Genomic DNA, 14,165 nt, shown 5'->3' with positions numbered 1-14,165 from the left:
TTATTTTTTAAATTAAAAAAAAATTTTTTTTTGAGACGGAGTCTCGCTCTGTCACCCAGTCTGGAGTGCACTGGCGTGATCTTGGCTCACTGCAACCTCCGCCTCCCAGGTTCAAGCGATCCTCCTGCCTCAGCCTCCCGAGGAGCTGGGATTACAGTTGCATGCACCACCACGCCCAGCTAAATTTTGTATTTTTAGTAGAGATGGGGTTTCACCATGTTGGCCAGGCTGGTCTCGAACTCCTGACCTCGTGATCCACCCGCCTCGGCCTCCCAAAGTGCTGAGATTACAGGCGTGAGCCACTGCGCCCGGCCTCAACTTCTATTTTAGATTCAGGGGGTACATGTGCAGGTTTGTTCCCTGGGTATATTGTGTGATGTTGAGGTTTGGAGCACAAGGATCCCATCACCCACGTAGTGAGCATAGCGCTCAATAGGTTTCCAACCCTTGCCCCATCCCTTCCTTGCCCCATTGAATTGCTCAGTGTATCTTGTTCCCATGTGTATGTCCATGTGTACTTGATGTTTACCTCCCAGCAATAAGTGAGAACGTGTGGTATTTAGTTTCCTGGTTCTGTGTTAATTCGCGTAGGAGAATGACCTCCACTTGCATCTGTATTGCTGCAAAGGGCATGATTTCATTCTTTTTCATGGGTGCGTAGTATTCCATGGTATAGATGCACCACACCTTCCTAAGAATTGAATTACCATTTGAGCCAGCAATCCCATTACTGGGTATCTGCCCAAGGGAAAGTAAGTCATTTTACCAAAAAGACACATGTATTGTGTGTTCATCGCAGCACTATTTATAATAGCAAAGACATGGAATCAAACTTAGGTGTCTGTCAATTCTGGATTGGACAAAGTTTGGGTTTTTTTTTTTTTAATTTTTTTTGTGAGATGGAGTCTCCCTCTGTCGCCCAGGCTGGAGTGCAGTGGCACAATCTCAGCTCACTGCAAGCTCCGCCTCCCAGGTTCACGCCATTCTCCTGCCTCAGCCTTCCGAGTAGCTGGGACTACAGGCGCCCGCCACCACGCCAGGCTAATTTTTTGTATTTTCAGTAGAGACGAGGTTTAACCGTGTTAGCCAGGATGGTCTCGATCTCCTGACCTCGTGATCCACCCGCCTCGGCCTCCCAAAGTGCTGGGATTACAGGCGTGAGCCACTGCGCCCGGCCGTCGTTTTTTTTGTTTTGTTTTGAGACAGTCTTGCTGTGTCACCCAGGCTGGAGGACAGTGGTATGATCAGAGCTCACTACAGCCTCAACCTCCCAGGCTTGCGTGATCCTCTGAACTCAGCCTCCCGGGTAGCTGGGATGACAGCTGTGTGCCACCATGCCTGGCTAATGTTTTTGTACCTTTTTTTTGTTTGTTTTGTAGCAATGGGGCTTTACCATGTTGCCCAGACTGGTCTTGAACTCCTGGGCTCAAGCGATCTGCCTGCACTGGCTTTCCAAAGTGCTGGCAGTATGGGCATGAGCCACTGCGCCTGACCCGTTTGGGTCTTTTGAGAAGCACACACCAAGAAGGAACGTGATGGGCCAGAGATTTACTAGGGAAACTGTGTGAAGGAGCAAACAGGCGCTGGCAGAACAAAGTGGAGGAAGGCTTTCAGATGACGGTGTAGGTGCCTCACACCTGTGAAAAAAGAGAGGGAGAGGAATTGGGTAGAAGGAGCGTCCAGCCGGTTCTCTGGTCATGCCGAGTCATTGGCTGTGAAAACCCAAAGCGCTGAGGAAGCCCGATCTTGCGAAAGATGTTGCCCATCTGCAGAGGCACCGGCTGGGTGGTGTCAGCTGATTGTTGCCACCTTTGTGTGCGGGGGTGTCTGTGTGGGTACATACATACTTCTCAGCCCCAATGCCAGCTTCCTGGTCCATAAGGAAAACACTAAAGTCGTCTAGCTGAAGTTGGAAATGCAGCAAGGATCCATTCTGCAATCCGTGATGCTTTTTTTTTTTTTTTTTGAGCTGGGGTCTTACTACATTGCCCAGGCTGCAGTGCAGTGGTGCAATCATGGCTCGCTGTGTGTTTTTAGGGGAGACCCCACGGGCACCTCCAAAACCACGTGGCATGACATCCTCACTGAGACCCAAGGGCATCTTTCCATGGCCTCAACTCTACTTTTATGTCTTTAGAGAGGGGCCTAAAGGTTTCCTGATATAGGTTTTGCACACTCTCAATTACCAAGTCTCATTTCAGTGTTGCTGTTGTTTCTATATTATAAGCAGGACTGTCTCTTCCCATACCTTTTTAACCTGCCAATTGTTTGTGTATTTATGGAAGCTATTGATATTTGCTTCTGAATTTTCTGTCTGACTACCTTCCTGAATTCTCTTCTTGGATTTGTTTAATGTTGATTTTGTTAGTTTTTCCTTGGCATACCATCATATCATCTGCAAAGTATATTTTGACTCTCCCTCTGCAGTTCTTGTATCTGTTGTAGTTATTTGTCTGACCATGTTGGAAAAGATCTCCAATAGCATGTTAAATGACAGGGTGAACTCATGGAATCCCAGCTCTTTGGGAGGCTGGGGTGGCAGGATGACTTGAGCCCCGGAGATCAAGACTGGTCTGGGCAACACAGCAAGACCCCATCTTTAAAAAAAATAGTAAAAAAAATTAGCCAGCTGTGGTGGCTCACACCTGTAGTCCCAGCTACTTGGGAGGCTGAGACAGGAGATCGTTTGAGTCCAGGAGGTCGAGGCTGCAGCGAGCCGTGATTGTACCACTACACTGCAGCCTGGGCAGTGTAGTGAGACCCCAGCTCAAAACAAAAAAGCATCACAGAGAACAGGATGGATACTTGCTGCTTTTCTAAGTTTAGCTGGAAGATTTTAGTGTTTTTATTGACTGGGAAGTTGGCATTGGGGCTGAGAAATACGTATGTACACACACAGACACACATGCATACACACACTATATATGTATACTGTGTGTCTGTAATTACAATTTAATAATACCTTCCTATTTTTAAAATAAAGTTAGTAAATTAAGAACATCAATACTGATACTACATATAGTATTTCCAAGTCCCTCAGCTTGGGTCAGGAACATGGGAAAGTAATTGTACAGGTTCTATCTTTGGGTTACGAGGAATACACCAGAAAACCTAAGCGTATGGAAAACTTATTCTGCAATTTTCTAAGCGAACGTACCTTTTCATCAATTCGTGCGTGTATCAAGAAAAAAAAATGAAAGTCTTACACACCAAGAGGATTGTTTGCACAATACTGACAACGAAAGGTACAGGCTGACAAATAACAGGTTATATGTGGAAGCCTCCTCCGCAGGCCCCACCTCCTGATACCATCACCCTGGCGATGGTATGTTTTCGACATAGGAATTATTTTCGGGGGAGAGGAGACACAAAATTTTACACTTGGGAAAGGTGAAATGGAAAAGCAGCATAGGCTTTATTATTTTGTTTTGTTTTATTTTATTATACTTTAAGTTCTAGAGTACATGTGCAGAACGCGCAGGTTTGTTACATAGGTATACACGTGCCATGGTGGTTTGCTGCACCCGTCAACCCGTCATCTACATTAGGTATTTCTCCTAATACTACCCTTCCCCTAGCCCCCTTGTTCAGTTCCCACTTATAAGTGAGAACATGTGGTGTTTGGTTTTCTGTTCTTGTGATAGTTTGCTGAGAATGATGGTTTTCAGTTTCATCCATGTCCCTGCAAAGGACATGAACTCATCCTTTTTTATGGCAGCCTAGTACTCCATGGTGTCTCTGTGCCACATTTTCTTTATCCAGTCTATCATTGATGGGCATTTGGGTTGGTTCCAAGTCTTTGCTATTGTGAACAGTGCTGCAATAAACATACGTGTGTGTGTGTGTGCCTTTATAGTAGAATGATTTATAATCCTTATTTCTATTTAAATTACCTTTGTATTTTTATAGATTTTGTGGATATGAGTACACTTGTGTTACATGAATATATTGCATAGTTAACCAATAGGCAATGTCTCATCCCTCATCCCATCCCACCCTGTGACACTTCTGAGTCCCCGATGTCTATTATTTTATGCTCTGTGTCGACGTGTACACATTATTTAATTCCCGCTTATAAGGGATAACATGTGGTACTTGACTTTCTGTTTCTGAGCCATTTCACTTAGGATAATGGCCTCCAGTTCCCTTCGTGTTGCTGCAAAAGACACAACATCATTCCTTTTCATGGCTGTGTAGTATTCCATGGTATATATGTGCCATATTTTAAAAAATCAAATTGTCTGTTGGTGGACACTTAGGCTTTATATTTTAATAAAGAACATTCCAAATATGTTGAACAAAATAATCTCCTGAACAAAACTTGAAAAAGGTCATATGTGCCTATAACAATTCACAGAACGGGACTTTCCTGACTACCTGACTGCAAAATCCACTTTTCCCTCAGTCTTTCCTTCTCAAGGGAATTCATGGAAATTCCCTTCTTGCATTTTCTCAGCGCCCGGTATAAGGAGTCATTCTTGCCTCATCATGTCCCCTTCTCTGTCCTTGTGTTGTGATTTATTTTTATTTTGGATGCGAGGTGTCTGACTCCCACCAGCGTCCCTGTTGCCTGGACCTGTGAGACATATTCTGAATCCAGCCACCTCTCATACCACCTGTGCTGAACGGGGCCGAGCTCCCCCGTCAGTCCCTGCGACTGCTTCAGGAGACCCTCGATAGCCCTGTCTTCCTCCAGCTCGAATGGACCCGCCATGAATCTATTTCTTCCTGTGAAACATATCACAGATTGGCTCAGAGCCCTGTGATGACGCCCTGTCTGCCAGAGAGAAGCTCACGAACTCTGTGGGGTGCCCCTACACCTTCTTCCCTCTTCTCTTCCCTCTTTCTGTGTGCTTGGCTCCAGCCAGCCAGCCGCCTTCCTCTTCCTGGAATATCCCAGGCATGCTAGACTTTTGCTCTCACCGTCACAACATCAGCTCAGGAGCCCCTCCTTGGAGGATTGTTCTTTAACTCTCAATCCAGAATCACTGCTTCTCCCTTTCCTCTTCTTCCTTTGCTCTGGGTTTCCTTTGAAGTTCATTCATAACTGGAAGATGTGAGATCTGGAAAGTTCTGGATTATTGCCAGACACATCTGTGTATTTAGAGTGGATGGTATCTTACCCAGGGGAACCAAATCTCCTTGAGGCAGACAACATGTTTATCTTTGTCTAATTCATTTCCCTGTATGCTGGGCACAGAGTGTGGGCTCTACACATATTTTATAAAAGAAGGAGGGAAGGGTTGGAAGATGGACAGAAGGAAGGAGGAAGAAAGGAAGGAAAGAGGGAGGGAAGAAAGGAAAGAGGGAGGGAAGGAAAGAGGGAAAGAAGGAAGGAAAGAGTGAGAGAAGGAAGTAAAGAGGAAAGGAAGGGAAGGGAAGGAAGGAAGGAAAAAGAGAAAGAAGTGAAGAGGAAAGGATGGAAGGAGAAAGGAAGGAAAGAGGGAGGGAAGGAAAAAGGAGAAGAAGGAAGGAGACCAGGAAGTAAAGAAGAAAGGAGGGAAAGAGGAAAGGAAAGAAAGGGAGGGAAGGAAGGAAGGAAAGAAAGGAAGGAGGAAGGAAGGAAAAAGGGAAGGAAGGAAGGAATGAAGAAAAGAAAGGGAGGGAGGGAAGGAAAGGGAGGGAAGGAAAGAGGGAGGGAAGGAAAGAGGGAGGGAAGGAAGGAATGAGGGAGGGAAAGAATGAAGGAAGAAAGGAAAAAGAGAAGGAAGGAGGAAGGAAAGAGGGAAGGAAGGAAGGAATGATGGAGAGAAGGAAGGGAGGACAAATGGAAGGAAGAAAAAGAAATACAAATTTCCCTCAAAATGTGGATCACTTGTCTTAACCAGAAATTCAAGTGAGATGCTATCTGCACGTGTGATATCAGCAGCTATGAAGCAAACTGTGTTAACCATGTCTTTTATTTTCTGTGTTCTGATGCATGCCTTTCGTGGCCTTGTCAACCCTAGAGACACTGCCCCTCCCATAGCTAGCGAATCCCCAGAGATGGTGAACAGCCCACCTGTGAACCTGTCTTTGACATGCAAACCCATCAATCCAGAATCCACCCCCCAACCATCTCCTTTATTGGGGTTGCATATTCCACGTCACTCTCCACCTGCCCTAAACACCCCAAAGCCAGGTACTCGAGAGTCAGGGACAGCCCCTATGCCCCAGAGCCTGCTGAAATCATTCACACTAGCCAACTCTAAGCCTACTCACCTGTTCCTTCCCGTGGAAACCCCAGTGAGAGCTCTGGTCTCCTCTGTGTTCCCACCTGACCCAACTTGGTGCACCCCTGTGTGGTCCTGAGTGGTGTGACACGCCCCTTCTCTTGGGACCTGTGAGTAACAAACCACTTGCTTAACAGCAGTCTCCTGATCTGTTGGCCCCACCATACCTACATCATAATAAAATCTACATTTTACAACGCAAACGAACAAAAATGTCCTGCTCAGTGCTGCCCTGAGAGCAGAGGTTATTTCAGGATTCTTGCTCGCCTCTGTAAAGGGTATCCATTCTGCAGACCTTTCTGCCGGTCACATTGACGGCATATTCCAGAGCCTGCCAGGGACTCACAGGGGATGATAGGGGATTTATCAGGTGGTTTTTTACTGCACTGTCATTACTCGGGGCTAATCCACTTTAATACATTCATGCGTCCTGAGCCTGTGGGAATTCAAGAGGAACAGAACCAGAAATAATTGAACCATAACTCCCTTTGGCATCCTGCCTCTCTGGAGGCTTAATTCTTACAAATATGTGCTCTGCTTTTAAATCTCAGTTTGATTATTTTCTCTTCTTCTTTTTCAGTTTTCCCCCCACAACCTGACCGTGTTGCTATAGTGACGGGAGGGACAGATGGCATCGGCTATTCTACGGCGAAGCATCTGGCAAGACTTGGCATGCAAGTTATCATAGGTGATGACTTTTACAGTTACTTGTGTTTTTTGTTTTTTGGTTTTTTTTTTTTTCTCTGAGACAGGATCTCAGTCTGTCCACCCATGCTGGGCTGCAGTGGTTGATCTTGGCTCACTGCAGCCTCCACCTCCTAGGTTAAAGTGATTCTCCTACCTCAGCCTCCTGAGTAGCTGGGTTTACAGACATGCACCACCATGCCCAGATAATTTTTGTATTTTTAGTAGAGACAGAGTTTCGATATGCTGGCCAGGCTGGTCTTGAACTCCTGAGCTCAAGCCATCCACCTGCCTTGGCCTCCCAAAGTGCCAGGATTACAGGTGTGAGCCACCGCGCCTGGCAGAGTTAGTTGTGTCTTATACCTAATGTGAGCTACTTAGTTGTTCATTTAGACATGTATGCAAATGTTGATTTGCATATAGAAAATTCAGTCAGATCCAGAAAACTCATAAAGGTGATATTCAAAACCTAGAAAACACAGAAAATTGTTGTACCCTTTTGGAAGTAGATATATGTTCTGCTTAAATATTGATCCTGTGCTTCTTTCACATGGTTTACTGGAAAAAAATTACCATATATCTTTATGACTTTACTAGGGCTGTTAACAAAGTATCTCAAGGAGACTGGAGGTTGCTTAAAAAGCCAAAATTTATTTTTCACAATTCCAGAGGCTGGAGGTTCAATATCACAGCGTGAGTAGGTCTGGCTCCTCCTGACACCTCTCTCCTGAGCTTGTAGACCCCATCTTCTCCCTGTGTCCTCACAGGGTCATCTCTCTGTGTGTTTTCATCTCCTCTTCTCCTGAGATGTCTTAGTCCATTTCAGGTGCTGTAACAGAATTACCATAGAAAGGGCGGCTTATACACAACAGACATTGATTGATTCCCCCACAGTCCTGGAGGCTGGAAGTCTGAGATCCAGGTGTGGGCAGGGCTGGCTCCTCCTGAGGCCTCTCTCCTTGGCTTGTAGATGCCGTCTTCTCTCTGTGTCCTCACAGGCTCGTCCCTCTGTGTGTGTCGGTGTCCTCATATGCTCTTCTTATAAGGACACTAGTTCTGTTAGATCAGGGCCCACTCTCGTGACCTCATTTTACCTTAATCACAACTTTAAAGACCTTTTTTCCAAACACAGTCACATTCTGAGGTCCTGGGCTTTAGGACTTCAATTAATGAATTTTGTTCAAAGACAAGCTCCTAACAGAATCTGAACAATTTTGTGGGATACTTGTTTTTTCTGCATCCATGACCTATGGACACTCACTGTTTGATTTCTGCTCTTCTTTTTGAAAATCTCTCTAAAAGCTTATCGTGATCTATGACTCCTCTTTAGGTGTGACCTCTTCAGGTCTCCCTTCAACTGGGAACATGAGGACAGTTCAAATTAACCCATTCCACTATTGCCAGTGGAGCCGGAGAGGGGGAGGGGGAGAGGGAGGGAGAGGAAGAGGGGGCGGGGAGGGGGAGGGAGCATCAATTGCATACCTGGGGAAGTTTAAATCAGCTAGATGTGTGGAGATGAGCTTGGAAAAATAAAAGCCTTAATGGCCACTTTTGACACCATCTGCATTTAATTAATTATTTTCAGCCAGGACCCTGCTCTGTCAGCTTGGACTGCAGTGCGGTGATGGAATCATAGCTCACTGCAACCTCAAACTCCTGGACTCAAGCAATCCTCCTGACTCAGCCTCACGAGTCGCTTGGTACTGCAGGCATGCACCACCATGCCAAGCTCATTTTATTTATTTATTTATTACTTTTTTGAGAAGAGTCTTGCTCTGTCACCCAGGGTGGGATGCAGTGACATGACCTCGGCTCACGGCATCCCCTGCCTCCTGGGTTCAAGCGACTCTCCTGCCTCAGCCTCCCGAGTAGCTGGGATTACAGGCACCCACCACCATGCCCTACTAATTTTTGTATTTTTAGTAGAGATGGGGTTTTGCTTTGTTGGCTAGGCTGGTCTCGAACTCCTGACCTCAGGTGATCTGCCCACCTCCGCCTCCCAAAGCGCTGGGATTACAGGCATGAACCACCGTGCCTGGCCCTGGCTCATTTAAAAAATTACTTTGGCAGCTGGGCGTGGTGGCTCACGCCTGTAATCCTAGCACTTTGGGAGGTCAAGGCGGGCAGATCATTTGAGGTTAAGAGTTCAAGACCAGCCTGGCCAACATGGTGAAGCCCTGACTCTCCTAAAAATACAAAAATGAGCTGGGCTTGGTGGTGAGTGCCTGCGTGGTGGCGGGTGCCCGTAGTCCCAGCTACTCGGGAGGCTGAGGCAGGTGAATTGATTGAACCTGACAGGTAGAGGTTGCAGTGAGCCGAGATCACGCCACTGCACTCCAGCCTGGATGACAGAGCGAGACTCAGTCTCAAAAAAACAAATTGTTTTGGAGATACAGGGTCTTGCTATGTTGCCCAGGCTGATCTTGAACTCCTGGGTTGAAGTGATCCTCCCACCTTGGCCTCCCAAAGTGCTAGGATTTCAAGTGTGAGCCACTAGGCCTGGCCACCCTTTGCTTTTAATAAATAACTTTTATGGTGTCTGCTGTAGGTCTGGTTTTAGATATGCAGGACCATATTCACTCAACACTTTCCAGCCCGGGCGCAGTGGCTCACGCCTGTAATCCCAGCACTTTAGGAAGCGGAGGCGGGCGGATCACGAGGTCAGGAGATTGAGACCATCCTGGCTAACATGGTAAAACCCCGTCTCTACTAAAAAACAAAAAGTAGCTTGGCGTGGTGGCGCATGCCTGTAATCCCAGCTACTCGGGAGGCGGAGGCAGGAGCGTTGCTTGAGCCAGGGAGCCGGAGGTTGCAGTGAGCCGAGATCACGCCACTGCACTCCAGCCTGGGTGACAGAGTGAGATCTGTCTCAAAAAAAAAAAAAAAAAAAAAAAAAGACTTTCCAAAACCAATGCCCATTATTGATTGACTTCTTCCTTTCTGCCATTCTTTCTCCTTCCTTCCCTTGTTGTCATTTATGGAAAGATGATCATGCATCATAAACAATGCTTAGGGCTGGAGATTTCAACATGAGTTTTTCTCAGTTCTTCCTTATCTTTGAGGAGCTCTGTCCAGGACAGAGACTTTTCTGGGCCTTGAATGCCTTTGCGAAAGCCGAAAAGGCTCAAGTGTTGAGAGCATTAGTCTGATCTGGTGACCAGGGCTCAGCAAGGAGCCTTTCCAGGCCTTGAACCTCTGGACATCTGTTGATGCTCATTGGGCAGGCTAAAACTCATCATATTATCAATCAATGAAGTTGACATGCAGATAAAAGGTGTAAGGAAAAAATGAGCTCTCCACATCATTGTATGCATTACATCTATACAATAAAAACTGTGATATACTCATGCGTTTAAATAGCTGCTATGGTTCTGAGCCTCATGCGTTTCAATAGCTGCTGTGGTTCTCAGCCTAAAATGAACTCTCCACATCATCGTATGCATTAAATCTATACAATAAAAACTGTGATATACTCATTCATTTAAATAGCTTCTATGGTTCTGAGCCTCATGCGTTTCAATAGCTGCTAGCGTTCTGAGCCTCATGCGTCTAAATAGCTGCTATGGTTCTCAGCCTCATGCGTTTCAATAGCTGCTCTGGTTCTGAGCCTCACGTGTTTAAATAGCTGCTCTGGTTCTGAGCCTCATGCATTTCAGTAGCTGCTATGGTTCTCAGCCTAAAATGAGCTCTCCACATCATCGTATGCATTAAATCTATACAATAAAAACTGTGATATACTCATTCATTTAAATAGCTGCTATGGTTCTGAGCCTCATGCGTTTCAGTAGCTCCTCTGGTTCTGAGCCTCATATGTTTCAGTAGCTGCTCTGGTTCTGAGCCTCATGCATTTCAGTAGCTCCTCTGGTTCTGAGCCTCATATGTTTCAGTAGCTGCTCTGGTTCTGAGCCTCGATGGCCATCCACTTGGCCTTGAGTTGGCTCTTTCCAAAAATCTCCATGGCAGCTTCTGCTGGGGCAAATGCATGGCTGCTGGCCCCACCTCTGTGTTTTCTCATCTTCATTTACAAAAGAAGAAAATGCTAACGTTGCTGACGCTAACCTCCTGAATTTCATGCAGTAATCCCCAGGAGTCTTTGTCTCAGATGGGGAAACCCCACGTTCAGCCCATGGGGCCTTCTGTTCTCCCTGGAGATGCGTGGTTCATGTCAGCGACGTGGCTCCTTGCTTCATCCTTCTGAGCCTTTTTGGCTTTTGCAAAACGTGAATACAAAACTTAAAATTTTTCTATGTCATGGCTCTTTCCAACTTTCACATTTTTGAGACAGGGTCTCACTCTGTCACCCAGAATGCAATGGCATGATCTCAGCCCACTACAACCTCTGCCTCCTGGGCTCAAGCGATCCTCCCACCTCAGCCTCCTCCTAAGTAGCTGGGACCACAGGTGTGCACCACCAGGCCTGGATAATTTTTTGTAGTTTTAGTAGAGATGGGGCCTCACCATGTTGCTTGGACTTGTCTCGAACACCTGAGCTCAAGCGATCTGCCCGCCTCGGCTTCCCAAAGTGCTGGGATTACAGGTGTGAGCCACTGTGCCCGGACACTTTTAAAATAATAATTTTGTACAGGCAGTTCCATTCCTCGTGTAACCATCTTTGTCTCATGGGCTTCAGGATTTGTAAAATAGTATACAGACATGTGTACTGTTTCACATGATGAAGCTTAGTTGTGTTAGATAATGATAACATCTTGTTGGGCTATGTCATAATGAGGTAATTGAGTAGAATATAATGAAATCTTGTTGGATTAGTTAATGACTTGTTGAGCTTTGGGAGCAGGTGAGCACTTTTTGGTCTATTTCAGTCTCTTTCTTTCTATCAAGCATTTATTTTCCTCAAAGTTGTGTCTAACTCCCACTCGAGCATTTTTTTATCCATTCTTTTTTTTTTTTCTTTGACATGGAGTCTTACTCTGTTGCCCAGGCTGGAGTGCAGTGGCGCGATCTCAGCTCACTTCAACCTCCGCCTCCTGGTTCAAGCGATTCTCCTGCCTCAGCCTCCCGAGTAGCTGGGACTACAGGAGTGCACCACCACACCCAGCTAATTTTTATATTTTTAGTAGAGATGGGGTTTCACCACGTTGGCCAAGATGGTCTTGATCTCTTGACCTTGTGATCTACCTGCCTCAGCCTCCCAAAATGCTGGTATCACAGGCGTGAGCCACTGCGCCCGGCCCCATTCTCTTTATTTTATTTTATTATTTTATTTTTATTTTTATTATTTTTTTTGAGATGGAGTTTCGCTCTTATTGCCCAGGCTGGAGTGCAGTGGCGCGATCTCAGCTCACCGCAAACTCCGTCTCCCAGGTCGAAGTGATTCTCCTGCCTCAGCCTCCCAAGTAGCTGGGACTACAGGCACGTGCCACCATACCAAGCTAATTTTTGTATTTTTAGTAGAGGGGGGATTTCACCATGTTGGTCAGGATGGTCTTGATCTCTTGACCTCGTAATTTGCCTGCCTCGGCCTCCCAGAGTGCTGGGATTACAGGCGGGAGCCACTGCGCCCGGCCTCATTCTCTTCATAGACTGGGACAAGTTAAAACTTTATGACAATTTCTTGAAATTGTCAAGTTCATCCATGTTCCTAACTCTCCTGTCTTGATGTGTTTGGGCTGCTGTAAGAAAATACCGTAGACTGAGTGCCTTGCAAACCATAGGAACTTATTGTCCTACAGTTCTCAAGGCTGGAAGTCCCAAGACCAGGGGGTCAGCATGGTCAGATTCTGGTGTAGTCTGTCTTCTAGGTTGTGGATGGCCACCTGCTCCTGTGTCCTCACATGGTGGAAACTGGATGGGGTCTCTTTTATAAGGGTACTAATTCCATTCATTGTGCTCCACCCTCATGACCTAATCATCCCACAAAGGCTCCGCCTCCCAGCAGAATCACCGGGGATGTTAGAATTTCAACATAGGAACTTTGGAGGGATACAAACATTCAGTTTATTGCACCCCCTCTAGATGCAAAAGGAGTGGGTTTAGATGAGGAGACCCCAGGGGAGAGGGTGCCCATCTGAGAGTATATTTCTAGAACTTCTTATGAACTTGAGCACCTCCATGATCTGTTTACATCTCCCTGGGACCTGAGTAAATCAGAGACAAGATGTGGGGCAGGAGGGTTTCTGAGATTTAGCTTGGAGACTGTGAGATGGTGATGGATGCCAACCCTTGGTTTTGGCCATCCATGCTAGGTGGATATCTGCAGTATCATTAACGACATGACAAACTTTCTAGGACTTGCTATGTCTCAGACTTCTGCCAATATTTGAGATGACTGGGTCAAAACAATGCTGATTTTTTGAACAGGGAGAGCAATAGGTATTCTCTGAAGGTTGGCTGGATGTGAGCCTAGTGGCTTCAGTGATGGTGGAGTAGGATGAAGAGAGACCCTCAAGGTTGAACAAAGGGAGGGCTCGCATCCAATACTGGTTATATTTGACCTTGTGTCTCCTCCAGTGCAATGACCTTTTTCATCTTCTTAATTCTTAATTTAGCTAGGCAATGTTTAATTATTAGTTTAATTCTTAATTAAACTAGGAAGGGAAGAAAACACCCCATTTCTTTGTGCTTTTTTCTCTCATTGTGGTGATTTAGGTCATGATGAGGTCGTCTAGTTGTATGAGGTTCTGATGATGTCTGGTTGAGTTAGATCATGCTGAGGTACAGTTTGGTTTGGTCATGATGAAGTCTAGTTGTATTAGATCATGATAACGTCTCCTTTGGTTATGTCATGATGAAGTAGTTGAGTAGAATGTAATGAAGTCTTGTTCGATTAGATCATGATGACTGGTTGAGTTAGGTCATTATGAGGTATGGTTTGATTAGGTCTTAATGAAGTCTAGTTCAGTAAGAGCATGATGAGATCTACTTGGTTAGACTTCATGATGTGTGACTTATTTCGGTCATGATGAAATCTAGTTGGGTTAAGTCACTGTGAGATCTAATTGGGTAGGTCATGATAAGGTCTAGTTGGGTTATGTCATCATGAGGTAGTTGAATAGGACACAATAAAGTCTTGTTGGATTAGATCATGATGACAGGCTGAGTTAGATCATGATGTTGTGTGGTTTGGTTAGGTCACAGTGAGGTCTAGTTGACTGAGGACTTTGTAGACACAAAGCAGTGAAGACATGTGAGCAAGCTTCTGGTGCATGTGCATGGGAGTCTCAAGTGTTACCACTTCGTTTAGATGATGTTTACTGAGCATCAGGAGCAGTATATGTCAGCACCAATGCGCCTTTTTTCTTGAGATAAACA

At 45.7% G+C, this 14,165-nt stretch overlaps 1 protein-coding gene across 1 annotated transcript in view; it reads left to right on the top strand.

Annotated features, from left to right (window-relative positions):
- The window catches only part of LOC129475920 (dehydrogenase/reductase SDR family member on chromosome X), a 316,179-nt gene that overhangs the window by 111,171 nt on the left and 190,843 nt on the right, over positions 1-14,165 (top strand). Inside the window, exon 2 of the mRNA XM_055268392.2 lies at positions 6,793-6,900. Coding sequence (XP_055124367.1) covers positions 6,793-6,900 — 108 coding nt within the window. The remainder of the gene's footprint in view (positions 1-6,792; positions 6,901-14,165) is intronic.

This window comes from Symphalangus syndactylus, chromosome X, assembly GCF_028878055.3.
Source record: "Symphalangus syndactylus isolate Jambi chromosome X, NHGRI_mSymSyn1-v2.1_pri, whole genome shotgun sequence".
In the NCBI taxonomy this organism is placed as follows: Eukaryota; Metazoa; Chordata; class Mammalia; order Primates; family Hylobatidae; genus Symphalangus; species Symphalangus syndactylus.
The sequence above is the reverse complement of the archived record's forward strand: the minus strand, read 5'-3'. Positions and strand labels throughout refer to the sequence as shown.